General features: G+C 43.2%; 2 protein-coding genes across 4 annotated transcripts in view; one reads left to right on the top strand and one right to left on the bottom strand.

Moving 5' to 3' along the window:
• PRDM4 (PR/SET domain 4) overlaps nt 1–10566 on the top strand; it is a 30249-nt gene extending 19683 nt beyond the window's left edge. Inside the window, exons 7-11 of the mRNA XM_075008058.1 lie at nt 2900–2985; nt 4608–4735; nt 6415–6729; nt 7434–7602; nt 9879–10566. Coding sequence (XP_074864159.1) covers nt 2900–2985; nt 4608–4735; nt 6415–6729; nt 7434–7602; nt 9879–10191 — 1011 coding nt within the window. The 3' untranslated portion in view covers nt 10192–10566. The remainder of the gene's footprint in view (nt 1–2899; nt 2986–4607; nt 4736–6414; nt 6730–7433; nt 7603–9878) is intronic.
• Nucleotides 1–27963, bottom strand: part of PWP1 (PWP1 homolog, endonuclein) — a 56998-nt gene that overhangs the window by 6320 nt on the left and 22715 nt on the right. Inside the window, exons 9-16 of one of the 3 annotated variants that reach the window (XR_012647368.1) lie at nt 25913–26009; nt 24538–24599; nt 20312–20423; nt 18429–18519; nt 16283–16404; nt 15807–15912; nt 14619–14756; nt 1444–1625 (exon numbers count right to left, since the gene is read on the bottom strand). Coding sequence is in view for 2 of the 3 variants with exons in the window: in XM_075008073.1 (XP_074864174.1) it covers nt 14641–14756; nt 15807–15912; nt 16283–16404; nt 18429–18519; nt 20312–20423; nt 24538–24599; nt 25913–26009 (706 nt within the window). In the remaining variant the exon portion in view is untranslated. Of the gene's footprint in view, nt 1–526; nt 1626–10709; nt 14757–15806; nt 15913–16282; nt 16405–18428; nt 18520–20311; nt 20424–24537; nt 24600–25912; nt 26010–27963 lie in introns of those variants that run through there. The other 2 variants (XM_075008073.1, XM_075008066.1) reach the window with 2 other exon arrangements.

Genomic DNA, 27963 nt, shown 5'->3' with positions numbered 1-27963 from the left:
TGTTTGTGATACTTGATTGTACACTCATCCCTCGCTATACAAGCACAATTGGTTCCTAACTTTTTGCTCGTAGGCCAAAATTCGTAAGAGGGATACTAAATTCCTATTAAAAATACATGTAAAAGTCACTGATTGGTACCAAGTGCTTGGAGTGGCAGCATGTGGTGCTGCTTTTGAAAGGTAAGTGAATGTGGGGTTGGACAGGGTTAAAGGCTGGGGGCAGTTTGGGGCCATGAGTGGGAGGGAGGGTTCAAATCTGCAGGCGGCTCAGGTGAAGGAGGTGTGGGCTTGTTCCTCCGGGCTGCAGCAGAGGTACGTGGGGGGGTGCAGGGGGTGGGGGGGGTCAGAATGGGCTGTGGTGGGTGTTGGGAGCAGGCTGGGGGGGGTGGGGGGTTATGTGGGGAGCTGTGGGCTGGGGGAATGTTGGGACTGGGCAGCCAGGTGGGTGGGGTGTGTGTGTGGGGAGTTGCCACAGGGGGAGTGTTGGGAGCGGGCCCTGTAGGTCTCCCCAGCCCTTGGCCAGGAACCCCACAGTCAGCTCAGCTCTAGCTGTGGGTCAGCCCGCGCCCTGGCCAGGGACCCCACGGTCGGCTTGGCTCTAGCTGTGGGGCTGCGCATCTCCCTGACCCCGGCCAGGGACCCGCGGTTGGCTCGGCTCCAGCTGCGGGGCTGTGGGTCAGCCTGCACCTGGAGAGGAACCCCGCAGCTGGCTCGGCTCCAGCTGCCAGGCTGTGGGTCTCCGTGCTCCGCAGCTGGGGACCACACGGCCGGCTCATATAAGGGGGAAGTTCACTCACATAGTGAACAATGGTAAGGATATGTGTCCCTTGTTTTAGCGAGTACCTGTAAGTAGAGTACTCGTTAAACAAGGGATGAGTGTAACTGTTGTTTTATTGATGACTTGAAAAAATTGCTTTAAACAAAAAATGTCCAATTTTTTTTTAAAATCACGGATTTTTATCCGCCCTGGAAAAAATACTTCCTTTTGTTTTTTTTCAAACCTGTGGCCTATTAATTTCTTTTAGTGACCCCTAGTAGTTCTGTTATGCAAAGGAGTAAATACTGCTTCCTTATTTCCCTCATAATTTCATAGGGCCCTAGAGCCCAGGTTCCAGTCTGAGTCCAGAAGTCCCCACTGTGATTAAATGGCCTACAGCCTGAGCCAACTGGCATGGGCCAGCACTGGGTGTCTAATTGCACTGCAGTATAGACATACCCATAATGACCCCAGGAATGTTCCATCCAGTACATATATTGTTTTGGCTTTGGGGTTGGAGTGGTATTTCACAAAGCCCTAAGAATCTTTGATTTGTTATTGGTTAGAGTATCATTTGTACAGTGTATCTGTGAAAGCAGAATTACTCAGATGGCCTAGAAACTGTAGTCCACATGGGAAACATGATTTTATTAGTGTCCTTAGCCCAATTTCCAATCTCAAGTTACCTCATTTCATACTGGCTGTTAACTTGTCAGTATTTCATCAAGTCTCCTTGATACCCTGGGTAGGACTTGCACATGTTCTTCTGGTAACATCAAATGTATTCAGCTGATCCACAAGCAGCGTCCACTGAGCCTTAATGCTTTTTTCATAGACTTCGCAAAGTTGTAACCCAAAACTGCAGGTGCTTGAAGCAAAAAAAAATTTACTCTTATGGAGCTGTGAATTATAAGAGTGAAATCCTCTAACTTCTCTTGATCCACCATGTAATTTTAGCAGTTTTCTGTTCCTAGTTTACCTAGAACTCCTCAGCTTACTTTTCTGGCATATTTGTACTGCTTGCTAATCTCCACATGCTGTAGTATGCAGATGCCACTCAAAGGAACCAGAGGTTACTTGCTAGCAATTGTTGTTCAAGAGTATCTGTTCTGCATAGTCATTCTTCATCCACCTTCACAGGGTGACAGATGGGGCCACAAACCACTTTTAAACCCTGGAAACCCTCCATGATAGGGAGGGAAGGTGAATGGTCCCAATCAACACGATTGTAAAAATTTTCCATAGCTTGATGCCAGGAGGCACCAGTCCTACCAGGGTGCCTGTACAAAGGTAACACTCTTGAAGACTAAACAGTTGATTCAGGCCAACAAATCATTTTAACCTTCATTCTGTCTTACACACAAACTCTCACTTGCTTCTCTGCAATCTTTTTTCTTATTCTAATGTTGTTAGATGGGATGAAAAATGAATTGCATTCATGCGTCAATGTTTATCAGATAAACATTTGTTAACTGCAGTTACTGATGGTCATTTTACAAAGAATTTAAAAGGACAGTGGTTAATATTTGAGGTTTATGGAGCAAGTAGCTGGAAACAGACACAAGATACCACCACAGCAGATGAAAATATTTCTGTCAAAAGCTATGGGGGTGGCAGGATAAAATTATGCAAAGATGTGAGCAGATTTGAGCCTAGTGATTGCATATCAGGCATCACCATGTGTCTGTCTCTAGCCTGATCCCTGTGGCAGGAGGCTTTTTGTGTCAGTGGGGGTGGGGGAGGGATTTGTGCTGTTTTGGTGATTGATGGCTTCCATTAGGAATCTGAGGTCTGAATGGTGTATGATTCTTGTCTGTCTATACAAAGGGTGTGTGCTTATTGCATGGCCTGTTAGATGGAGGGATCAGAGGACTTTGGTGAAGGATGCAGTGTTACTGTCTGTGTTTGAAGGCAAGCTCAGAGAAGAATGGACATTTAAACCATGTCCTGTAGCGTAGGTGCTCCTATATTTTTCTGGCTTGGTTCACCTTTAAGAGCAGCACGGGCAAGACACAGTGAAGTGAGATTGTAGTTGTATGAGAGTGTGGAAGTCTCTTAAGCAACTCCTCTCCTAAAGAAAGTGATGATTTTTGATGAGAGTCATTGGTATGATCCTGACGCTGTTTTCTCCTTTTCTCTCAGATGTACCACAATGGCATCCTGGAGTTCTACATCATTACGAATGATGAAAACCAGTGTAACTGGATGATGTTTGTACGCAGAGCCCGGTAAGAGCTGTGTTTACCCAGATTGAGCAGATTTGGGCCCTCTGGTGGTGGTCTTTAAAATATACATTAAAAAAGTATAGTACTATAGTGCATAGGAGCCACAGTCATGGTTCAGAATTCCATTGTCCCAGGCACTGTACAAACACAGAACAAAAAGCCCCTGCTTCCAAAAGCTAAAGCTAAGACAAGAGACAACAGATGGATAAAGACAGAGGGACTCTGTGTGGCATGTGCAAACAATGAAATATTGTCTAAACAGACCAGGCAAACTTGGGGATCAGTGGGGGTGTGGGAGATAGAGTAGAACACAAGTAGAACAAATATGTTGGTGGCAACTGTCATGTTGGTTCCACTATATGTTTATATGGAAGGGGTTATTTACAAGAAGATCAACTAAATGGAGGGAAGAGGAAGGGTGAGGAGTGCAGGGGAGACGGTAGGCATGCCATGAAGCTGAAGTGAAAAGACACTGACAAAGAGGGAACGCTGGTGCAAACAACTAGTCTCCTTGACTCCAGGTGACTCTGAAGTCTGCCCATGGGCTAGGGAAATTTTGATGAATGAATGGGCAGCCCACTGCAGTGGCTGTCCCACTTGATAATTAAAGGGTGGTGCTGAGTGAGCCTTTGAGGGATTTCTGTGAAGACGGGATTATTGCTAGGAGAAAATTGGTAAAGCAGCAAGAGGCTGGGGGTGGGGCTAATTAGATGGGAAAGCATCACTCCAAATCTGAATTGAATCTAGCCATTTGTCCTTTTAAGCCTTAAAACTGCTTCTTTTGTGAAAATGGCTTATTGTTGTCTCTTCTCTTCCTCACATCTTTTCAGATATATCTGTTAAGATGGCATTTGTTTGCTTTCTACCCCTACTGATAAAATGCTTCCTGGGATTGCAGTGGGGGGCCAAGATGAACTTTTTGTTCTAGGGTTCGTTGCCTTTCTCTAATCCCTATTGTTACTGAGCTGTGCCATTCTCTGCCTGGGAGTCTGCAAGGAGAGCCATGCAAACTGATGTTAATATTGCCTCATGAGAGGGTCAGTAGGAGGGATATTTTATTTCCCTAGTACTCCATGAGACACAGTAGACGAGTAGGCTAGTGAGCAGAATCAAAAAGCTGCTTCTGGTCTTGGTTCTAGCCAAATAGTGCAGTGCTACAGGCTCCCACTGTTGATCTGCAAGGAACTATTGCTTCCTGGCACTCTTTGCCAAGTGGTTTAAAAGAAACTAATTCTGCTTATGTGACTCATTTTGTATTTCTTTTTTAATATGGGCATTAGCATGAAAAAGGTTCTTTGTTCTCTTAAAAGGTCATCTTGCCCCATTTCGTTTGCCGTCAGTGATGTCAGTTATTTCCACAGCAACCCTTCTGATGTCACAAGTGCTGGATGACTTTATAGCGGAATAAGAAATAGAAATAAATGAGTTTCATGTCATCATCCCTAGTAATAAAGAATGAGGAAAGTGGTGGCTGAGAAGAACTGTTTCTGAAGTAAAAATTCCCCACAAGATGCTGAGAGTTTTTTAAGGAGGTTCCTTTGTCCTTTAGTACTACTGACAGCTTTGCTTTTGTTCTCAAGCTGATGATTTTGATAGCTGTTTAAATGCTCCTTTTGTTGATGTAGGAACCGGGAAGAGCAGAATCTGGTAGCTCATCCCCATGATGGAAAAATGTATTTCTGCACCTCACGAGACATCCCTCCTGAACAAGAGCTTCTCTTTTATTACAGTCGGGATTATGCTCGACAGATTGGTAAGAAGACAAGCACATTTATTTGTTTTTACAGACAAAATCAAATGTGAGCTTCCTTTTATGTGTGGCCCCCAGGTTACTGACAGCTGGGTTTTCCTTACGTTTGTCAGCACTTGGTAGTGATTGGTATTGTACTCTTAAATTCCAATTTCTCCCCTATTGCTATAGTGGCCCTTTAACTTCTCTCTGATCGGAATAAAAAGCATTAACATTCCAACAGAACAGAGTTCTCTCTCTGTCATCCATAACCTAGGTGTGGCAATGCTAGAATGTGCAGGATTCTCAAGATTTCCAGTGGTGAATTTCCATAAAGCAAATGTTGGTGAACTTCATGCTTGCAGGAGGATCATGGCACTGAGACAAACTACTGTATAGAGTCAAATGCTGTGTAAGCTTCCCTTCAGCTGCATGGCCTACTTGGGAGCTATGTAGATGCCACCACTGATAAACAAGAAGGGGATTCTGGATTCACTTTTAGTTTTCAATAAGGAAAAACCAGGCACAAAGGAGGAGAAAGAATTTAAAATGGCTGTTGCTTGTTCATTGCACTTCAGGGTTTGGAAAATGTTGCTCCTGCCCATACTTCTGTTAGACTATGACCAAAATCTAAAGCCTTTGCCCAGGTATATTTAATCTTTGAGGCAAAACTCTCACAGAAGTTAAGAACTGAATAAGATCTGCCAGAACTTCTCTGTTGTTACTATTAATATATTGTACTTACATAACACCTTTCACCCAAGGATTCCCAGCACTGTACAAAGGGGAATAAATATCAGTATCATCCCTTTGCATATGGAGAAACTAAGGCACACACTTATTCAAGGTAGTGCAGTGGGTGTCTGAGTCAATGAACGAATTCTGATTTCCCAGACCTTTGCCTGTTGAGCTTATTAGGGTGGGCTTGAGTCTTCTGTCCTTTTCCCAACTCCAGCCCCCCACTTGCAGGACAGCCCAGGCTAGTGGTTTCCACTCCTGCATCTGTACCAGCTATGATAGCCCAGGCATGGGGCTTCTATCCACCTCTCCCAAGCTCTCTCCAGCTGGGGCTGCTTATGTGGCTCTGGGTGGCCTAGAAGGAACTTCTGCCCTGAGACTTCTTCTGGGGTTGGGCACTTATATTTGTGGGGGCCCCGCAAACTGGTAGGGGCCCCTGCCTTAATCTGTTCCTGGACTAACTACTAGGAATGCCTGGCTGAGGCAGCACAGGAGAGATATCCTACCCATCTCCACCTCTGGAACCCTCCTTTAACCACAGGAAGCAGGGAGGTTGCTGCTTTCAGAGCCTAGGTCTGAAGGCAGCACGGAAATGAGGGCGGAAATCTTGGGACCCCTCTACAACTTGAAATCCCTGAACCTTCCTGGTTACCACACCTTGAAATTTCAGATATAAACACCTGAAATAATTAAATTGATCCATTTTAAATCCCTCTGGCTTTGAAACTGACCAGAATGGATCATTAATTTGGTAGGGCCATAACCCACTGTATAGTCTGTTGATATCCTTTGAAACATACATAAGACTCCATTTAACAAACTGCAGAAATTCCATGTCACTTGATTATACGTCACGTCAGAGAAACTGGGGAAAGTGTATGCAGCCATGCTATGAAGTGGACTAGCGAATATTTGTGTGTGAAGAAATGGTGTGTCTAATCAAAAGAAATACTTTTGGGTTATAGGTGTCCCTGAACACCCAGATGTACACGTCTGTCATTGTGGAAAGGAATGCACATCCTATACAGAGTTCAAGGCCCATCTGAGCAGCCACATCCATAACCACCTCCCCAGCCAGGGGCACAGCAGTAGCCATGGACCAGGCCACAGTAAAGAAAGGAAGTGGAAGTGTTCCATGTGCCCCCAAGCGTTCATTTCTCCTTCCAAACTTCATGTCCATTTCATGGGACACATGGGCATGAAGCCACACAAGTGTGATTTCTGTAGCAAAGCTTTCAGCGATCCCAGCAACCTCCGGACTCACCTCAAGATACACACAGGTAAGGCAGAGGGACTGAGCTGCACTTTAAGGTGCCATTTCACTCAATTAATCAAAGTAAACTTACTGCTGGCAAAAGTGCCATATTCTCAGCCCAGGAGACTGAAATCCTTTGTATAATCACAAAATAGGCCCCATACATACAACTGCAGTGCAAACTTATCCCAGCTGCTGCTTCTGTGTGCCTAGTCCTTGAAGGACCTCCAGCACCTTGGTACCTGGGGACTGTCTCTAGAGTGACAGTCTCTCAGGGCCCTTCAGTCCTTGACCTTATGTGCTGAGACTGCTATTATGAGAGTGCCAGTTGTGTTGGGGATTTGGTGATGTGGACACCTATCCACCAGGAACTAAACTAAAACCATCTCATTTCCACATAAACTGTCTGGTAGTAACTCACCCAATGCTGGCAGCTTTATACCAGTGACGGAGGAGTTTATTACCTCCCTTAATGGAGATGGTACGGAAGCCTGACATAAGGTGCATCAACTTTAGCTACATAATTAATGTAGCTGAAATTGCATACCTTATTTTGACCATTCCCTGTAGTGTAGAGTTGCCCTTACACGGCTAACCAAGCCTGGTGTTTTAATAGATCATCATTCTTGGTTAGAAATATAGTTATAAGAATTCTTAATGTTTCCAGAAAGATTTTTCTGTAATGGGTTTTTTCCAGATTTCATTATCACTGTGTGTGTGCAATTCTAGGTCAGAAAAATTATCGCTGTGCCCTCTGTGACAAGTCATTCACCCAAAAGGCTCACCTAGAATCACACATGGTCATTCACACTGGGGAGAAGAACCTGAAGTGTGATTACTGTGACAAGCTGTTCATGCGGAGGCAGGACCTCAAGCAGCATGTACTCACCCACACACAGTAAGTGATCTTATGTATGGTAGCTGCCACCAGAAAGTCTAGTGCAGGCCTACAGAGCAAACAACAGATCTGGACAATCAAGAATATGCTGTGAACATGTTAAGAAGATGGGATTCAAGAGAAAATTAAATGTAGCGCTGTAGGTTATGTGCACCTTAATCAGCTCTCGGAGAGCTGTGGTACTGGCTTTCTGTTAAGGATGGACTGTTCTGCCCAGGAACAGCACTGTGGAAACTTCCAAGGCTTATGCAAACGTTGTTTTTCTTGCTACAGAGAAAACCCATATCATTGTGCTTGCATTGTGTAAAAGCATTCTCAGTGCCCAGTTTTGGGACTGAAGATAATCCATTGATTTTTTTTTTTTTTTTGTCCCTAATTATGGGCTGAAAACTAACTTCCATGATGGCCTTGCAGAATCAGAAACCATGCCACAGTTTTTTGCTAGCAGTCTCACATATCAGCTCCTCCCCCTAATCTTTGTCCAAGCAACACCAGTCTCCACCCTGGAATTCTCATCCAATCGCCCTTCTCCTTTGTCTGAATCTACTCGCCTGGTTCTTCCCTCTCTGCATTTGTCAGGCTGATTTATTCTCCATGGTGTCCGAGATGGATGGGGAGCATTTGACAGCACAGGGACAGGTAGTTCCCTGCTCCCAGGTCTGGCATCCAGGGTCACAGCAGCTAGCCATGAGCCCCAGTTACAGGACAATCCTGTTCAGGCCCCTGGCAGGGAACAGTGCAGACAGACTCATTAGAGCAGTGGTTCCCAGCCTCTTCCAGACAGGGGCCCATTTTGACAATTAAGGAAGACCTGGTGACCTAAGGCAAGTCAAAAATGGGGGAATACAGTCATAACTGGCTAATTTTGCACCTGAGGCAATATAAAATTTTCCCCTCATGTTTATATATTCATAAGTTACTTCATAGAAAAGGGGAAATATCTTAAAATAACACTACATTTACTATAGTTAGAGTTGTGGTGGTGGAAAGACACTAATCCCCAAACTGCTCCCACTGGCTTAAACCCCACAGTTGGGCTTAGGGAGTCACACTTGGGCTGCAGAGGGCCAGGGGAGTCACATGGGCTGGAGGGGGTCTAGGAAGTCACATGGGCAGAAGGAGGCTAGAGGAGGCACTCTCAGGGGCTAGGGGAGTCACTTTGGCTGGAGGGGGTGAGTGGAGTCACTCAGCGGCTGGAGGGAGCGAGGGGTGTCACGCTCAGAGGTTAGGAGTCACTTGGGCTGGAGGGGGCTAAGGGAGGCACAGGGACCTCCACAGCTGGAAGTAGGCTGGGGAGCACAGCCCTGGACAGCAGCTCCAGCTGTGGGAACCCTGTTGGGGTCTGCAGGGACTCCCATCTCCTTCAGAGGCTGGAAGCCAGGGAGTTGATCAGCTCTGCCCTCTCTCCCAACCTCAGACTCAAGGCCCCCACCTAACCTAAGCTGGGCGCTGCTCCTTAGGTCTGCACTTCTCTGCCCTGCAGCTGAAATGGTTCTCTATGTAATTGATTGGCTTAGTTGCCTGAGGAAGTGGGTCTTACCCAGGAAAGCTCATCACCAAATAAATCATTTTATCATCATCTTCAGAGTGCTACAGTTCTGCTGTTTTGTTTTGGCTGCTGCTGTCGATCCCGTTAAGGAGCCATTCACACTCCTGAAGTGGTTTTCAACTTAATAGCCACCTATGGAGCTGCCCAGCCCAGCCCTTGACCCTTTTGAAATGTAATCCTGACCATGTTTGGGTCCTGACCTATAGGTTGGGAAACCCTGCTTTAGAGAATTTGGCTTCCAGCTCTTCATGTGTGTCTACTGCACAGAGGTTTCTTTTTCTGTTTCTTTTTCTTCAAAGAAATAATTTTGCCAAATGTGGACAGGTCTTCCTGGGAACAGCGGACATTCTGCCAAACTCCTTTACTCCAGAGTACAGCCTCTTGGTTGATCAAACTGTTCTGGGTCAATACAGTCTGCTACAGATGGGCTTTAGGCTGATTTATAAAATCAGGCTATCAGTGGCTATAGTGATTTATTGCTAGTGTGACAAAGCAACCTACACTGTAAATATGGAGCCTTGGTGTGCACCCAGTGGCTTTTAAACCCTGTACAGCTGTGTCACACCTGTATGTGAAATTATTTACAAATACTTTCCTTTAAAACAGGAAGCAGCTGTAACAGTGATTAAAGTTACCCCAACCTCCTCTAATCATTTAAACGACCTATCAGTGTGTAACTGCTGTACATCATGTGGAAAACCTGATTTTTTTTTTCAATCCCTTACAGAGAAAGGCAGATCAAGTGTCCCAGGTGTGACAAGCTGTTCTTGAGAACAAATCACCTGAAGAAACATCTCAACTCCCATGAAGGAAAGCGGGACTATGTGTGTGAAAAATGCTCCAAGGCTTATCTAACCAAATACCACCTCACTCGCCACCTAAAGATCTGTAAAGGTCCCACATCCAGTCTCTCAGCCCAAGAAGAGGAGGAAGAGGAGGATTCAGAGGAGGAAGAATTAATAGAGTCAGTAAGGACTGACGACTGTAGGATTAACAGTGGAGTGTATTCAGCAGCTGACTCTCTCTCTGGACATAAGTGATGAAAGAGGGAGGAAAACTTCATATGTAAACTTGGGGAGAAAAAGTCACTCCCCTTTCCCCAAACATCATGTTTTTATTAGTGAACATTATCTCCCTATTTAATAAACTATGGCTAAAATTCTGAGAATGGATGATGCACTTCTTTTTTGACAAGAACAGCTTCTTGCAAGAAGAAAATAATTGCACACGCTGACTTAGTTTTCCATATATTTTGTTCATAAACACTGACAAGATAAGTCACCTTGTTGCAGTCTTTGGATGAAAGAATCATGAAACAATAAGTGATTGTTACCATAGGAAACTGTCAGCCAGTCTTGAACTGCCAAATTCATGGAAGTATATTTAGGATTTAAAAAAAAAAAAGTGTGCTTTGACACACAGCATAGGACAGAGAATTCAAATGCTTGGCTTTCCTGCTACAAGTACCAATTAAATGCTTTTAAAACTTAAAGCCCAAAAAGATCAGCCCTGAAAACAATTACCTCACACCAAAACATTGTATGAGGCCCACATTTGGCTTTCAGGTAAGTGTTACCTCAATGTCCAGTTCAATAGGAGATGACATGTAGTGATCCCAATAAATACTATATGGTCTCAGTTTTGATGGATTGGCTTGGAATTGTCCAGATGGCATCTTCAGTATATATTACTTGCTGTAAACCTTAGCCACCTACGGTGCTTGTTGAGAATGGGAGGGTTTGCTGCTAATGTATTTATGGAATGGAAATGTTTTTCATTCAAGTGTTTTCCTTTTGGAAAAATTAAAAATGTCTCTTTTCTAACACGCTCGCCTAATTTCAAGTCTTGTTTGAAAAAGTTTCTTGTTATCCTTTTCCAGGCCACAACAGAAGAAGGTAAACAGCTGCCATACACCTAGCCCCATTCTGACTTTGTAGGTCTTGATGGTAGGAGCACTTGCCCTCAGCTGTATTAGCCCCATGCAGTTAAACAGCCTACACAAACATGTTGAAAAGCTGTCCTTTCATAGCCAGTGTATTTAAAAAAAAAAAAAGTTGCTGAGGGTTATCAGCCAGGCTAAATTTAACAAAGCATAGTGAAGGGAGCTCTTTGCAAGTAAACAAGAGACTGTTTAACCAAATTATAAAGCTTCCTCTGGGGGCGGGGGGGCAGACGACCGTTTGAAGCTCTGTATTGGTAGCAGATACACTACAGTTGAAGACTAGGGTGACGTAGTGTGAACAGCAACTTTGCTGATCAGCCTCCAAACTTGGACTTTGTTACAGATCATGGTGAAAACACAGAGTAGCAGATGAACTGATCACAGGTGTGTGTGTGTGGTAGAGGGATTACAGACTATATATATTCAGACTGGCACACACAGGTATGGCCGGCGTGTGTTGTGTGCATGCATGTGGACCTTGTACTCTGACTGCAGGTAATAGGCACGAGAGAGATGAACAGCCACAGCAGTAGTAAATCTCCATAATTTAGTGAGACCTACAAAGGCAGGTAGATGCTTCAGTCTTCACTGCAACTGCCCATTCACCCTCCATCTAGATTTGCTGGACACCCTAAGCTATACTTTCAAGTTTGCCTTGACAACGTACATTTCTGCCTGTGAGCAGGCAGATGGATGTTTTTTACACATACCCAGGCAGGATCATCAAACCAGGAAGTCAGCCCTTCCTCTCATAGCAGAATTGGGGTCCTGAGGGAGTAGGTGTGTGCTCCAGGCAGGCCCAGCCCACCCAGAGTGGGCCAGAGATTGAGGAAGGAATTGTCTATAACTTACAGCCCAGGGCTTTGGATACTCATTGAAGATGTAGGAACCCTCCTGTAAGAGAGGAGGGGAGCAGGAATCTACCACTGCATTGCTGAGAGTCCTGTTGAAATTCCAGCTCACTGGGCATGAGTGCAGCTAGAACCAGGGTATCCTATACCCAGCCTGCTAATGCAAGTGTCAGGTACTAAGGCAGCTGAGCCATCCCCAGGCTGTTCTGGGAGGGAAGTTAAGTACCAACATAGCTCATTTTTGCAAGAAATGCCTGAGGTATGAACATTCCCTAGCTCTGGGAAAAGAAGTCAACTCTGCAAATCATAACCAAAGCAAGGCATTTCCCTGCAGCCCTCACTTAGGTGCCTAACTCAATGAGTGAACCAGGGCTCGAGCATGTTGCCAGCTGTGTAAACAAACTAAGGGGCTTACTTGCACAAACACCTGGAAACTAAATTAAAACATTTAAGTGCAGCACACATAGCATCTAGCATAGGATTAGCAAACTCCCTATTATGTGAAACGGACTATGAATAAACAGAAAGCTTTTGAAACAGGCACTTCACAGCTACTTCTACATTTCATACCATGAACGGCAAAAAAAACCATGATGACTATGTCTACACAGCCATGCATGTTAAAACATTCTATTGAGAGTTTCTGAAAAAGACTCAGCTGTTCAGCTGGCTGTGTTATACCACTCCCCAATCAGGTATAGTGCCTCTGTTGACAGCATTTGTCTGAGTGCCTGTGCAGACACTTCTGTCCACATAGGGCTTGCAAACCCCCTCCCCCAGCCCTGTTTGCAGAGCTTCTGGTCAGCCATTCTGTGGAGAGGGTCAGGCAGTCTGGCTGCTCTCTGTTGCCAGAATGGCTTGCTCTTTCGAGCCACTTTTATGTGTGGACATGACCTACCGACAGAGGTACTGTTGCAGTTTCTCTGTCAGAGGTGATAGGATTAACTGACAACACTTTCATGACACCAGGGGACTCAAATATACCCTGGCAATTTTAAAAGGCACCAGTGAGTCACGACAAGGAATATAATTTGTTATTTAAAAAAAAAGCCATCTATGCTGATGCAACTAAAGCAGTACAACTGCCTTAGCATGTGCAGAGATAGTCTCATATTGGAAGGGAAAATGAGCTGTGTGGCACCTTTAACCACACTAGGGCTTATACTGGTGTAACTCAGTATATTGCCAAAAACAACATACCAGACAGATGAGTCTAAAAAAGGAACTAGAAACTGCATTTCCCACAGACCATCCTACAAGCTGAAACTCTACTGAGAGATATTGGTAACCAAGAATCACATTATCTAGCCAAACTCAGATGACAGAAAGCTGGAGTCAAGGCCAAACAAGATTGAATATCATGACCATGGGTTTGGAGTAGGCTATGTGGGAGGAAAAGTCCAGTGATCAGTGGTTCAAGGCCAGGGAGCAAGCTATGGAAGGAGCAGACAAACATGAAATATTTTCAAAGTTCCTGCTTTAATTAACAAGCTCGAGTTTGGGGCAGGACAGCGATTCTATACTAGGCAGCCAGCACAAGGGTAAGTACAAACTACAGTTTTTATTTTTATCCTGGCAGTATTAACTGTGATGTGTCTTTTTTATTTTAAAATGGGATGCACCGAAGCACTGTGGTATAAGTACACACCAGGTAGTACTTCCCACAATGCACATTTCACATCCATTAGCTACTGCTGTCCTATCACATGCCATTATTCAGTAAACCTAATTAGCATTTAAAAGCTCTCTGTTCCCTCCAGTTTAATCAGGATGTGGGATATCTGCATGTCTAAGTCTCTTAGAACATCCATAACCAAAGCCCATGGCTGGTTATAAATTGCACCTCTGCCCTATTTCATATTCTAAGACTATTTTCAGGTTTAGGACCTATTATTCAAGGCCAAAGATTTCTACAACTACCTCCATTTGCCACGAGAAAGAGGGGGAAAATGTACTAATATTGCAACAGTAAATCTGTGTCAATTGTGTTTTGAGAGGCTGACAGGATAGCTGACCTTGAAGGGTATAAGGGAGGTTAGATTTTGTATGGGTAGTTTTATAATGGTTCATGGCCCTCAGTTTCACCTCCCTCCCCTTGGCAGTTGCCACCTACCACTTGAAAACACACAGTTCTAAGAAATTAATCTTTTAAAAACTGTACTGAAAATTTGTTTAAGCAGTCCACACTCAGGATTACTCTGGGGGAGCATTATTTGACATTTGCACTAAAAGAGCTCAAGTAATAAGGTATCACTTGAAATAATTTTTCATTACATAACTAAAAAGAAAACCCATCTTCCATTACAATACTTTATATACACTCAGGAGCAGCAGCACAGTGCTGTCCTGCCAAATATATCTTTTGTGTTTGCAAACTTCACTTGTAAAGTGATATTGACAAGCCCATATGTGATGTTCCATTCCCTTTTCAATCTAAATAAAGGTGCAGGTATGTCACCTGACTTCAAGTCGGTAACAGACAGAAACCCGTAACTTCTGACTCTCTTGCCTTAACCACAAGACCATATTCTCCTCCCATAAAGGTGAAAAAAAGCTGCAGATTGCATGAAACCTGATACAGTTCGATGAACATTTTCCAACACAGTGGGCGCTGAGTACATATTAAATCTTAGTCCCAATGTATACTCTGGTTTTGTGTTTTGCACTTATATACCATCTGTCCAAGGTTTGAGTCATCATGATTCCATTGCTGCTTCTGGACTTCTGCTGCTATTACTGGCCAAGGAGCTGCTAGTTGCAGACTTTGTACTGGTAGCGACCAGCCTCTCTCTACTTCCAAAAACATCATTCACTGTAAGACAAGATATATAAATGCTGGAGACAATCACTACCATATGGTTTACAATATTGAAATGGGAATCTTAAAATTAGCTGAGCAGTGGAGAAAGCTCTTTGCTAACCCAGAAGGTTTAAGATGTATATTTCAAAACAAAGGAATGGTGTGAACTGAAGGCATTAAGACGAAGGCATAGTATTTTTCCCCAATAGAACGGCTGGCTGCTGTTTTGTGGTCATGCTGCAAATGATCTATAGTTGTTTTATCTGAAGATAACCTGCCTTTCTCATGCTGATTTCCCATATACTCAAATAGTATGCATTTATTTTACACTTGAAGATAAGCCAAGTTTTGCATAAGAGATGTTTAAAATTTAATTCTGGTTTTAGGGGTTAGATTTGCATTTGACTGCCACATACCTTTCAAAAAGTAGCTCCAACATCACTACTGTTTATTACACATGACAAAACAATATAATTAGGTTTGTGGCCAAAACCAGTTCCAACTGTTGCAATCCACAACAAAGTGTTTTTGTATATCAAAAGGTTGTGGGTTATAAAAGACAACATGTAAAAAGTAATTGTGAAGATCAGCCATGGAGCCAAAGCTAAAAAACAGTACATCATATTGAAACAAGAAGAATAGGCTCTACCAAAATCATCTTTGTAAAAGCATACAACTTGCAAGAAAATAAGTCACTGGAAGCATCACTTAAAATCATTTTGGTCAAGAATTTGAAAATACACATTTAATTTTTTAAAAAGCAGGGTTCAAAAACTTCCATTGTGAGGGTACAATGCCTCATGTCAAAGCCTGATGTCAAGGTATCTATTCTACTTAGACTGAAACCTCACCAGGGCAGGGACTACCCTCCCCAAAGTGCCTGGCACACTGCTAGCAGCAGAACAAGACAGCAGGAGACTGGACACTCCTCCTTATCTACCAGAGGCTTGCAGTTCTCTCACAACCCCCTTGTTGCCTTATTTGTTATACCAATGAATATGCAGCATACTGGGGGGGAAAAAAAGTGGCACCCTGAAAATCTGATTACTGAGAATTTGTTACCTGCAGAAATACTGCTAATATCCCATACTCGAAGGCCTTCTCTCTCTCCTCCAAAGGCATACACAAATGGCAAATCAGGGCAACAAGATGCACAGAAGAGAACGCCCTTGGGGAAAAAATATTGTGTTAAAAATAAAAAAAAAAGTCATCTGAGCATACCTTTACAAAACAAGTTAAACAAATGTGAGGCCATCCTAATATTTCCCTAAAACTGCTCTTGAATGATTTTGTAAAAATAATTTGATACTCTCTCCGGTCCAAGGCTTTAAAGCAGAGGCTGCCAACTGTGTTGAACTGTAGGGTGAACTAACAATACCAAGGACAAGATGCTCAATTCATTCATTCATTCTTATTTGTGATATTTACTAGGGGCTGAAGTGTTAAGGAGGAGAAGATAAGGAAGCTGGTTAAAATCAGAAGTGAGCTCTGTCCCAATGTACATATAAACCTTCTCAGAATGATGCATAGTTACTTACCATTTTCATGTCCCTGGAATGGATCAGACTTGGTTTGTCTCCCAGAATATCCCAAATTTTTACATATTTGTCAGCAGATGATGTCACAAGGCACCCTTTGATCTGACTACTTAACTGGAGTCCTGAAAAGTTAGAACTAATCAGTTTTTTAAAAAAAAACAAAACCACCATTTAACTGCTGCATACTTGTCTTCACTGTGTAATATTTTAAAGGGAAGTCAAAATGACTGAATCTCAATGAGCCTTAAAAGGAAGCAGGGATACTCCACCTCCCCACTTAAAGGGAGAAGCACAGATTCTTCTGTGGGTGAAAAACCTACAATGGCCCCTTCCTCCTCTGGCAGTAACCAGGACCTCCTAATTGCTAACTCCATAATTCACGACTTCTCTGACAGCTGTCCAGCCTCATGGCCTCACCTTTCAAAAATCAGAGCGAGGCCTCTTTTTGTTTTCCCAGATTATGCACTCATAGTGGAGTCAGCTGCAGAGTGAGAGATTATTAATAGAAAGAATAAAAAAAAATAGGGACTGGGGATGGAAATCAGTGGTGTTTCTATTTTTTTCCCTGCTGGGTCTGCTTCATGCAGGAATATTTGTGCACAAAGTACTTCATTCAAAAATGTAACCGACACCATTATAGTCATCCCTTAAAATACAAGTGAACCAAAAGGTCATTTAAATGACCAACCACCATGATTACACTGACCCCTCATGATACGAGCACAACTGGTTCCCAAATTTCTGCTCATAGGCAAAAACTCGTAAGACCGACACTAAATTCCCATTAAAATACATGTAAAAGTCTCCAATTCATTCCAAGGGCTTGTCACATGACAAACCAGCTGAGTTTAGGTACTCTTCTGATGTATTTGAATAGTTTGGCACCAGAAATAGGACGTAGTGTACATATGTAGAGCAGGGATTTCTACCTACGTGTCAGGACCCAAACATGGGTCCCATTAGATTTGCTTAAGGTCGCCAGCTGGGCAGTTTCCACCTGCATGCCACTGTTAAAGAAGCCATTTGCAGTTTCTTAACACTGCTGCCTCAGTCAAATATCTATCAATAGAAATAATAGTTGGAGATGGCAGCTATCTGTATCACTAGGGATAGCAATTATGTTATGCCTAGGTGGTGAAACCTTAACACTTGAGTTAATTGCTGGGAGCAGGAGGGCTGGGGGAGCCACCCAGCCTAGCAGCCCCGGTGAACAGACTGCGGGAGGAGGAGGAGCATCTAAGGCTGGGCCTGTTGGGGGATGTGGGGGTGGGGGGGGCTCTAAGACTGGGGGAAGTTTGGGGCTGCAGGGAGAGTCTAATGCTGGGGATGTGTAAGCCCTGGGGCAAGTTGGGGCTGGGGGTGGTTTGTGGCTGCCAGAGGGCAGGGTCTAAGGCTGGAGGAGGTTTAGGGCTGCTGGGCGGGTTTAAGGCTGGCGGCAATTTGAGACTGTGGGGGCAGTTAAAATCTGGCTGAGGGTGAGGTCTGCAGGGCAGGCGATGGGGTAAACCCTGGAGTTACCCAGGGGTCGTTCCTGCAACCCCTGCATAATTCAAGTTTTCCTGCAAGGGGAGTGGAACCAGGAACCACCACAGCTGGTCAGAGTGGCAGGAGCTGGGAACCAGGGGCATGCTGGTCCCAGTTTTCCCATGATTTGCGGGGGCAGGGAAACTGATCAGCTCATAGCTGGTCAGTTTCCTCCCCTGCAATAGCAGGAACTTGAAACCAAGCTAAGAGACTTCTCCCTCTCCTCCCCCAGCCACAGGGCTGGCAGACAGCTGCATGGCTGAGGGAAGGGAGGGAGAAGGCTCTGGCTGCAGGTCTCCCCGCCCCCCAACCAGGGACCCCATGGCTGGAGCTGAGCCAGCCACAAGTCTCCCCACGCCCCCCCCGACCAGGGACCCTACTCATATAAGCGGGGAAAGTTCACTCATATAGTGAATAATGGTAGGTATATATGCTCCTCGTTTTAGCAAGTACTCATAAGTAAAGTACTCATTAAATGAGGGATAGGTGTACTACTTAAGGTACATGCTAAACAAAAAAAACAGACTGCCTCTCTCAAAAAAATTGTACTTAAACTATTTAAAGGACTTATTCCATTACACGTTTAATGGGTATGTTTTACATACAAAGATATAGCATTTACCAGATACTTCCTCATTATGAGCCTTCAGAGTAAAAAGTGGCTTATCAGAACGAGCATCTAGGCAGTAGACAAAACCATCTTCTGTGCTAGCCTAGGGAAAAAACATTACATCATGAAAGAAACTGCGATATCGATTCACTAGAAACAGCTTAAGAATTACCTATTTTATCTAAAGTTTATAAAATCCATCAAAATCAGACTTTATATTACAGTATCCTGAACAAGATGAACAAACATTTCTTAAACAAGAAATTAAGCTTAAACTTGCACATCAAGAGCTTACAAGCCGATGTGTCAGAGGACTCATACACTAGGTAATGGGACATGTGACGGAACACACCTGCATTCACACCCTATGAACTACTATAATAATCTTTGTACAACCTGCACCTTGTGAGGTAGCATTTAAATACTCAACTTGCTGATCAGTAATATCCAGGGAAAATTTATACAGCATAATTATATGCAAAGTTCTGAATGTAAGATAAAATCATGACTGACATCTGTTTCCTAGACAAAGCTCTGCATCGTAACAAAGAAACAGCATGGAGTTTCCTTCTTCCAAAAGATTGTCTCTCCTGGTTCTCAGCCGGAAATATGTTTCAAAGAGGAACTATAAAAAGGAGGGGCAAAGACCCCAACACACCCCTCTCTGCCCACCTCATTCTCTGCACTTAATACAAAAGGAAAAAGCTCAAGCATTCTAGGGGAGAGGTTTTGAACTGACAAATTCGGTCAAGAATGCTGCTAGAAGCATGTGGTGAGAAATTCTGCTTCAATCTGTCAAACTAGTTATAAGGGGGAAAAAATTCACTTTCTAACATCCATTTCTGATTATTTGCATTACTTCACATCTATTTCCTTCTAGTTAATAAATTTAGGTTATTGTTTTTTCTAGAGTACTGAATAACTGTTTAAGAAACAACAGACTTAACATAGTTGGACTGTCCAGGAGACGTGTTGGCAACGTAAGAGATATATTTCAGGCGGAAAAATCTGTTGGGGTCACTGCAGTATAACTAGGGCTGGCAAGACCCTGGGTGCAAGTGGCAGGCTGTAGTTACACAAACATCTGGGAGCAACGTGCATACTGGAAGGCCATCTGTGAGCAGTCCAGATGGGATGCGACAGGCACCACAAGTCAGAAGGCAGGAGTGACGAGGTCCATCACTGGTCTTGATTGTTTCCCAGTATGTCATAGGACATGGAGCATTTCACCCATTGGTTGCTGATTCAGAAGTGACTGAGACATTATCTGATGTCTGGTCCACACACAGTGAGTTGGTGGTTTTAGAAAAAAGGTGGCTGCTTCACAAATGCAATGAAGCGCAAGTCACTTTTGGTAACTGATCAAAAAAGCAAATGGATGTGGAAACTAAACCCTCATCTCACCCTGCCCTTTCATTAAAATGCCAGTGCTTTTTGACCAGCTACATTGGTAACACAGCAACATCTAGTGCTTAAGTAAGGAATTATAATAAATTGGTCTCATCTACACTTGTTTAAAATAAAAACCTGAGCAAGTAACATCTCAGTTGAAGGTTATCGGTGAAACATAACAGGACTGCAACAGAAAGTCTATGTCAACCACCAGAAATTAATGGAACTTGGCTAAGAAATAAGGCACTAGCATGATAAGGAAACAGCACAGATTAATGTGGTGGTGGTAGAGCTGCTTTCATGTGAAAGAGATATCAACTTCATGTCAGGGGGCTATCCATCAAGTGCTCTACAACTAAGATGGAAAATGCTGGTAACTCAACTCAGTCCAGGAAATAGCAGCTGCTGTCACCGCTATTTCATGAACTGCTTTGAACTACCAGATAAAATGCCACAATGAGAGCTATATGTGTGTGGTGAAAGAGTATATCTTATATACTCACTAGGAAGTTGCAAGGTGAAAAATGATTCCAAATCACTCTCTCAACCTGTCCACTAAATCGCCAGATTCGATGGTTATCCTGTGGACTTCTGCAGTCATATAAGACAGCAGACCTAGGAGAAATCACATCAGAACACTTCATGAAGTTTGGTTTATCACCATCACCTAGCAATGACCTCCCCAGTTTATTCAGGAATTTTAATGGACCGCTGCTTCAATACACAGAAAATATAAATTGGGTTCTCTCATTCACCTTTGAAAAAGCAAATTAATATATTAAAGCTGAAGAAAGAATTTATATTATGGACCAAGGTGTTTCTTGAGGATACAAGAGCCATTCTGTTGAGACTAAAAGAGGCAGATAAATGCGGATACAATCAATACGCCGGAAATTCTATGTCACTGGCTGCTACATTTATACACCAACATAGAACTTCAATATGAACACATATGATTTCCTTTTACTAGTTTCAATTAAGCAGTTGGTAGAAAGTAAATTACTACTCAGGAAATCAATTTATAAAAAAATGCATCTTGTGTATATTTTCAAATATGTTTTAAACAGGAAATTACACTTTAGAAGTGGCTGGGGAGATTGTGCACTTAGAAGGAGTGAGAGCCGAGGAGAAGAAGTGGCTCACGAGGGACTGAAAATTTTTGTGTTGAGTCCAAGAGGGCAGAAACTCTCCGTGGCGACCCTCATGCACAAAATGTTTGATGGTAACAGCCAATCTGATAGCCTCTGAAGCCTTGGGGGCAAGGAGGAAGGGGGGCCTGGCTCCCTGCCCTGCCACAGTTGGAAGAGACAGGACTTAACGACAGTGTCAGTATGCCCCATGGTATTTCAAAGGGGCCTAGAGCTCCGGCCGCCATTGCTGTTACTGCGGCGGCAGCTGGAGCTCTGGGTCTCTTTGAAATGTTGGAACCGGAGGCAATGCTTCCCCACTCCCAGCCCCCGTTGGTGGGCCGGGATGTTAATGAAAGGAAGACAGATACTGTAGCTTTAGAAACCTATTCTTCAATGCAGATAGCAGCCACAATGTAACCTGCTCCTACACTATCCTGTAACTTCAAGCAAACAAACCCCCCAAACATTGAGCTGAAAACATCACATCTTCCATCATATAGTAGAACAGCACAAGTTTAGCTACAGCACAGCTGCTTTTAATAGCTTTCCTTGACTTATGTCATGAAAGTACATTCCGACAAATGTTTCTTTCTCAGGACACTCTCCAGAAGCCTTCAGCTGCTTCTAGCTCATAGTACACTTTAAAGAAATCGGCAATAGTTTATGGGTGCTTATGGTCTTGGAGGACCAGCAGATAACTTCAGTAAACAAGGGGACAGTGGGCATAGGAGTAGGCTCACAACCATCCTAGAGGCCATCTACTTTTAAAAGACTATACCAGACTTCTGAAATAGTCAAATACAGCAAAGATAATGTGTGACTGATTTTGACAAAGTGTTTAAAGGTATTAATGTAAAGGCAAAGCATTAAAAACTAGACCACAAATAAGATAGGAAACCACGATTATAGAATGAAATTACAGTGGCTATCATAAATCAGATCAAACTACTCCCCTCTCAGCAAAAATGAGAACAAGTTATATCCTTTGAAGTAATCAGATGCAACAAACGGAAACAAAGATCTGCTAAGAGAATAGCTAAATAAAACAAAACAGCAGGAGTGGTGCTTTAGCACAGCGCATACATGCAGGAAGTACAGCTAAGAAACACTAAAGTGCTTATATCGAAGTTGGAACCTCTGTACTCCCCTATGAACACTTCTGTCTAATACGTTACACATGAAAAGCAAAATTCAGAGAACATTATTAAGGTTACGAAGTCAAGCACTCAAAAGTTAGGAAATAAGAAAACGTCAGAATGTGCATGCAACCTTAATTCAGTCCTCTCGGGAGCATGCATCTCGATACAGTCTTTAATTACACGATCACATACTATTTTTTGCACAGGACTCTTGTGCGTTATTTAGTGTGCAAGATGGATGAGCAGCTACTCAATATTGTCTTTGCACTGTGCAGCATGTGACCCCAGGTGTTATTTACTACACGTTATTCAACTCCTGCTCCAAAGACACAATCTCCTTATTGGCTTTTCTATTGCGACTCACAAACAAATTTATCTTCACAACACCTCTATGAGGGGACATTATCCCAGTTTTACAGGTAGAAAACAGAGAAATTAATGTCAAAAGTATCTATTAATTTTATTTATACGATTTGAGACATACAGAACCTTATCTATCAGCATAGTTAGCATTATAGAACACAAAGCACAGCTCCAATTGTCTACAATTGCAATTGTCAGCGCTCAGCACTTCTGCAAATCAGACACCAGGGTCTCTAGTTGGGCATATAAACCAAAGAATACACAGTTAGTGCCCATCCGTGAAAATTTTGGCTTGAATGATTTGCCCAAGATGACAGGTCACACAGAGACTTGAGAGCCAGGGACAGCATTCTATTCTCCAGGGCTGCATGAATCCTGAGACCATCTTTTCCTCTTTCTGCAGTTCTCTGCTAAACTCACTGCATACCTCCCAAATTCTGCTAGAAACAAAAACAGGCATCCTACAGGCAACAGGTTCTTTCACTACAAAATCTTCAGTAATTCCCAGATCAGACCCACCCCATATAGCAAGTCAGGCAGGCATCCTGTGGAAAAAACAGTAGTGATTACATAACTTAAGACTGTATCATAATGCAGACACACAGGGGAGCCAAACTCATGCTGCATAGGAAATCCCTTTTTCTGGTATTTTGGAGCTTTTGAGAGTTTGACTTTCCAGCTTTAATAAAAGGTCTTTCCATGCAGTTCTGTATATTTTCCTGCTTCCAAAAAAGCAAACTAAACCCTCAAATCCCATCGTGCGGCATGGCACTGACAGACACCGCACACCAGCAGGGTTGGAACCTTCGTTACCTTATTGAAGGCACATCTGCTGTTTGAGATAACAGTAATGGCTAGCAGTAGGTTATCACCCTCTTGTCTATTTGTATCAGCACTGGATGGGGGAACAACACACTTTGCCAGAGATTAGTATCTTTGCTGACTGCCAGGAATGTTTTGAGAACAAGTAGTCAAGGCACCTTATAGACTAACAGATATTTTGGAGCATAAGCGTTCGTGGGCAAGACCCGCTTCATCAGATGCCTGAATGTTGACACTCAGGAATCCTGGGTTCCACTCCAAACTCTAGAACAGACATTTCTTCCAGGGGACACAGATTTCTATCCATTTCTCCCAGACATGACCCTTTTTGTCCCACTCTCTCCAACCTGTCCCTGTTCCAGTTCTGTTCCTTTGTACGAGTCCAGTCCTCAGGCTTCTCATCCTAGTCCCAATCACTTTGCCTATCAAGTCCTAGCCTCAGGGTTCTACATACCACAACTCAGACACTGTCCACAGATGTTCCCAGTTCCACTCCCTCTCAGCTTCTTGTATAATCTGTAACTCACATATGCCTTCAGCTCTTGTCTCTTCTCCCATTGTCTGCTACTCCTAATATCCTTCCACTGGCTACCTGGTCTAGTCTCTTTCCAGCCATTCCCAGTCTTCACTCTGCACCCTGGTTCTCTTTCCCTGCATAACACCTTCCCTCCAAGTTCACTTGCTCACAGAGTGCCGATGCTCAGCTCTCTCCCCACCCCTGCACCTTCCCACAGGTCTCACTCTAATCTACACCTCCAACAGGTCTGGTACATGTCCTTTCTGGAGTCCACTGAATCTACTCCCTCATCGAGGCTAAGTGGGAGGGCGTAACATTGAGTACAATAAGCCTGTACTGAGCGTTTGTGAACATGAATTTTTTCAAAAGCTTGTAACGACCAAATGCAGGCACCTTCCTGAGACAAAGGCCACATACCCTGCTGCCAAATTTCAAGTCCCTGCTCCAAAGCACCGAAGTGCTAGAGCTTTTCAAAGAAAACATAGCCAGAGTTATTTATTTATCTATTTAAGGTGAAGCATTTTTCCTATCCTCATTTTTGGAAGCAGCTGAACAATTCTGGCAGAATAAATTAAAAAGCATGATGCAGACACCAGGCTTGGAAAAGGTTCATTCCAAACAGTCAAAATTTGGCAAAGCTAAGGCAAGCCACTGAATACAGTCATATAATAGGAAGTGTCCAGCAATTGGAACAACAACAGGCTGATGCCACCAGACCCTCTTATACGAGTGCAAAAAGAAAACATTTCCTTACTTACTTATCGTACGATCCAGAAACAAGGGTCTGTGTTTCAAAAGGATGAAACTGCAGGGTCTGGACCTAATAAAGATACTGAAAAGTTTTAGTAACAAACACTGGGGTTTAACATCTGTTTCTGTCTGTGTCACGTGGCATAAAGTACAACACTATTCCATACAACTCCTGTTTCACTTGTTGGTACTTAGGACCTTCTCATAAAATAAAGCATATTTGTATATTTTAGGATTTCCAGGATGATCTCAGCAGAGGTGAAACTACAAATACATGATGCCTCATGCCAAAAAGTCTTCACAAAGTAAGTTTTAAAGCAAGGGTGGCCAACCAGTTAGCGACAAAGAGCCGTGGATAGAGTGCACAGAGATTTTTATTATATATTTATCTATCTATAATACATGGTTCAATGCCCTCCCCCTCAGCCAGTCACCTCCAGCCTCCCACTCTAACCCCATACTCCACCCCTCCCCCCAGAGCCAGGCACTCTCAGCCCTCCCCCCAGCTCTAACCCACTTCCATCCCCCTCCCCCAGAGCCAGGCACCCCCACTCCCTGTTTCCCCCCTACTCTAACTCAATACTCCCCTCCTCCCGCAGGCCGCTCAATCCCCTCCACCTCTAATGATGCCAGCAACTCACGCCCTTCTCCCACCAAGCGGTGGGACACATGCGCAGAGCAGCCAACACCACGCCCGGCGTGTGGTGAGAAGGAGCCACATTCAATGGCTCAAAGAGCCACATGTGGCTCAAGAACCACGCGCTGGCCACCCCTGCTCTAAAGGGTAAAATAAATCTGCTCCCAGTTGGACAAAGCAACTGTATAACTATGTATGCACATGTAAACAAAAAGAGGACGTCAGAAGTTTGTCAAGAGCAGTGAACTACATCAACAAAATAACTGAGATTACAGTCAGAATCTTCATTTTAATTACAAAAAGAACAAAGCATATCTAAACCATCTGTCATCATAATAGGTAGGTGCCATACATTAAAATGTACCTGTGCCAGAAACATTGTTACCATTTCTCATTGTCCATAAAAGAATTACTGACAATCTAGTCTTCTGTCACTTATGGCAACACGCAGCTTCCCCTCCTTAAAACAATCATGGGGGTCACATTGACATGGGGTTACCTAAAAATCTGGAGTTAATTTTGCCCTCAAACTTTCCAAAGAATAAAACAAAATGACACAAACCAAAATACTATAGTGTAATCCACAAAAGTGATTCCCTCAGAAAATTATAAACATTTGACAGAGCACTTATAACCAAGGCAGTTTTGCAAAATTAGAGCTTGGTGCTAAGCTTCTGAGGTAAGACGTTGCAGTTTATTTTTTTCCTATGTTTTACAACCGAAGCAGTATAACAATATCTACGTACCTTGTCTGTATGTAAAGTAAGATTCGCTGCTGGCTTGCCCACAGACATGTCCCACAGAATTACAGAGCTGTCAGCTGAGGCACTTGCTAACACATTTCTAACATACAAAAGCAAAAGCTTCAGACATTTGCACGCATGTGAACAAACAGTGGCCCTACTTCATAAATACACAGCCTGATTCTGGTCTCTGTTAAGCTCAGGTCTACACAAAAGATAATTTGGCAGAAGAAAATAAGTTGGTATTTAATTATAATAAATTACATATTTATGAACAGAAAATCCAGTATAGTACTGAAGAGATGTACTTTCAGAACACTTCTCATGCAGTTGTGTGTTTCTCTCCACCATACCTAAAAATACTCTCCAGTCAACTCTATGGTACCCATGACATAACTAGAAGCAACTTTGAGGAGTTATTCCTTTCCTGTACATTTTAAGACAAGATTTTAAAATTAGAGATATACAGTATAGATTTGAATATTGTATTAACATAGCTAAGAGACAAACAAAGCCATTTTGGATTTGTATTTTGGCAAGTATTTTCCTCATCTCCACTAACTACATAATTAATACCCCTCTTATTTAGTATCTTCTGCAGACAAGTCATACTGTTGAAGTCACATTTGCATAGGTCTTTAAATGGGGGGGCCCTTGAGTCATATTTTTAAACTAATGGTGGTAAGGGCCCTAAATATGGAGATAAGAACTTTAATCAAACAAAGCTCAAGCAGCAGTGTCAGAAATTTATTAAATGCACAACAAAAACCATCACTATAGTCTAAATGTGTTAGCTCTTATAATTTAACATGCTAAAGCTTTTTCCCCTTTTCCCTTTTCCATAGAAGGAGGAAGTTCTTGTCTGAAGAATATTTGACATTCCTTTACAACACTGTGTCTCCCCAAAAGGTGCCATGGAATGGAAATTTACACAAAGGTGCAGCGTGGATCACAAGGACATTTTACAAATAATTCCAGAAAGGTCCTTCAGCCAGAAGGTGAATTATAGGCAGCTGTCACAACTTGTCTTACTTTCTAAAGTTCAATTAAAAACTCTGCACTGACACTGCTCTTTGAGTTGCACCCAACTTTTGCATGTCAGAATTAGCTTTTTTTGCAAAATCCACTGGTGTCAAGAAGGTTATTACTCAGTACTCCATAGAACCAGGAATGCCAGTCACTTATTCAGTAGTATACAGGGGCTTAATATTATATAAGGTCATTCAAAATTACTCCTACAAAGATCAGCTGCTTTTAGTCACCATGAAGTTGACTTTCCAGTTACAAGCTGCTGGTGTTAAAAGATGAAATATTGCATGCAAATGAGTACCACTGACCAAACCATCAAATACTTCTCACATTCACCTTAGTCATGCGAGTCATACTTTTCAAAGGTAGACATCTGGCCAATTAAAATCTAATATTTTTTGGTATGCTCAGTGAATACCTCCAAGAGATTTTTTTCCCCTCTCTGTAATATCCAGATGAAACCAGTTTTCTGAGAAGAATGCTGCTGCAAATGAGTGTGCAGAACTGACAAGTGTATCCTCAGAGACAGTTAGCAGCAGCAGGAAAAGATCAGACTGTATCTAATTGAAAAAGCCATTTACAAGAGCCATAGGAGAATGCGGTTTTAACTCTGGTACTAAAAAACAGCTCAGGGGATAGAAAGAAGAACTTGTTCACCACGTACCATAACTGTGGTTCTCAGAGATATGGGAGCCTAGGAGTACGCCACTTCAGGCGTGCATGTGCTTCCTAAGTATGGCAACCATATCTCCCTGAGATATGTTGGGGAGGAGCGGCTCCTCCAAGCCCCAGGGAGCTGGGAAGGAGGCAGCAGGTGCCAGCGCTTCCCGGGAGCCCTGGGGAAGGAGCAGCCTCCAGCGCTCCCCAAGCCCCGGGGAAGTGACAGCTGCCCACACTTGCTCGAAGCAGAGGGAAGTGAGGCCCATGCAGCTGCTGGCAGAAAGTGTGGGGGGTGGGGAGGGTGTGTGTGTGTGCAAATATGAGACAATGAGTCTCTTTTTAAAAATATGTTGGGATGCCAAAAA

The sequence above is a fragment of the Carettochelys insculpta genome, chromosome 1 (genome assembly GCF_033958435.1).
Source record: "Carettochelys insculpta isolate YL-2023 chromosome 1, ASM3395843v1, whole genome shotgun sequence".
In the NCBI taxonomy this organism is placed as follows: domain Eukaryota; kingdom Metazoa; phylum Chordata; order Testudines; family Carettochelyidae; genus Carettochelys; species Carettochelys insculpta.
This window is presented reverse-complemented; position numbering and strand designations above follow the sequence as displayed.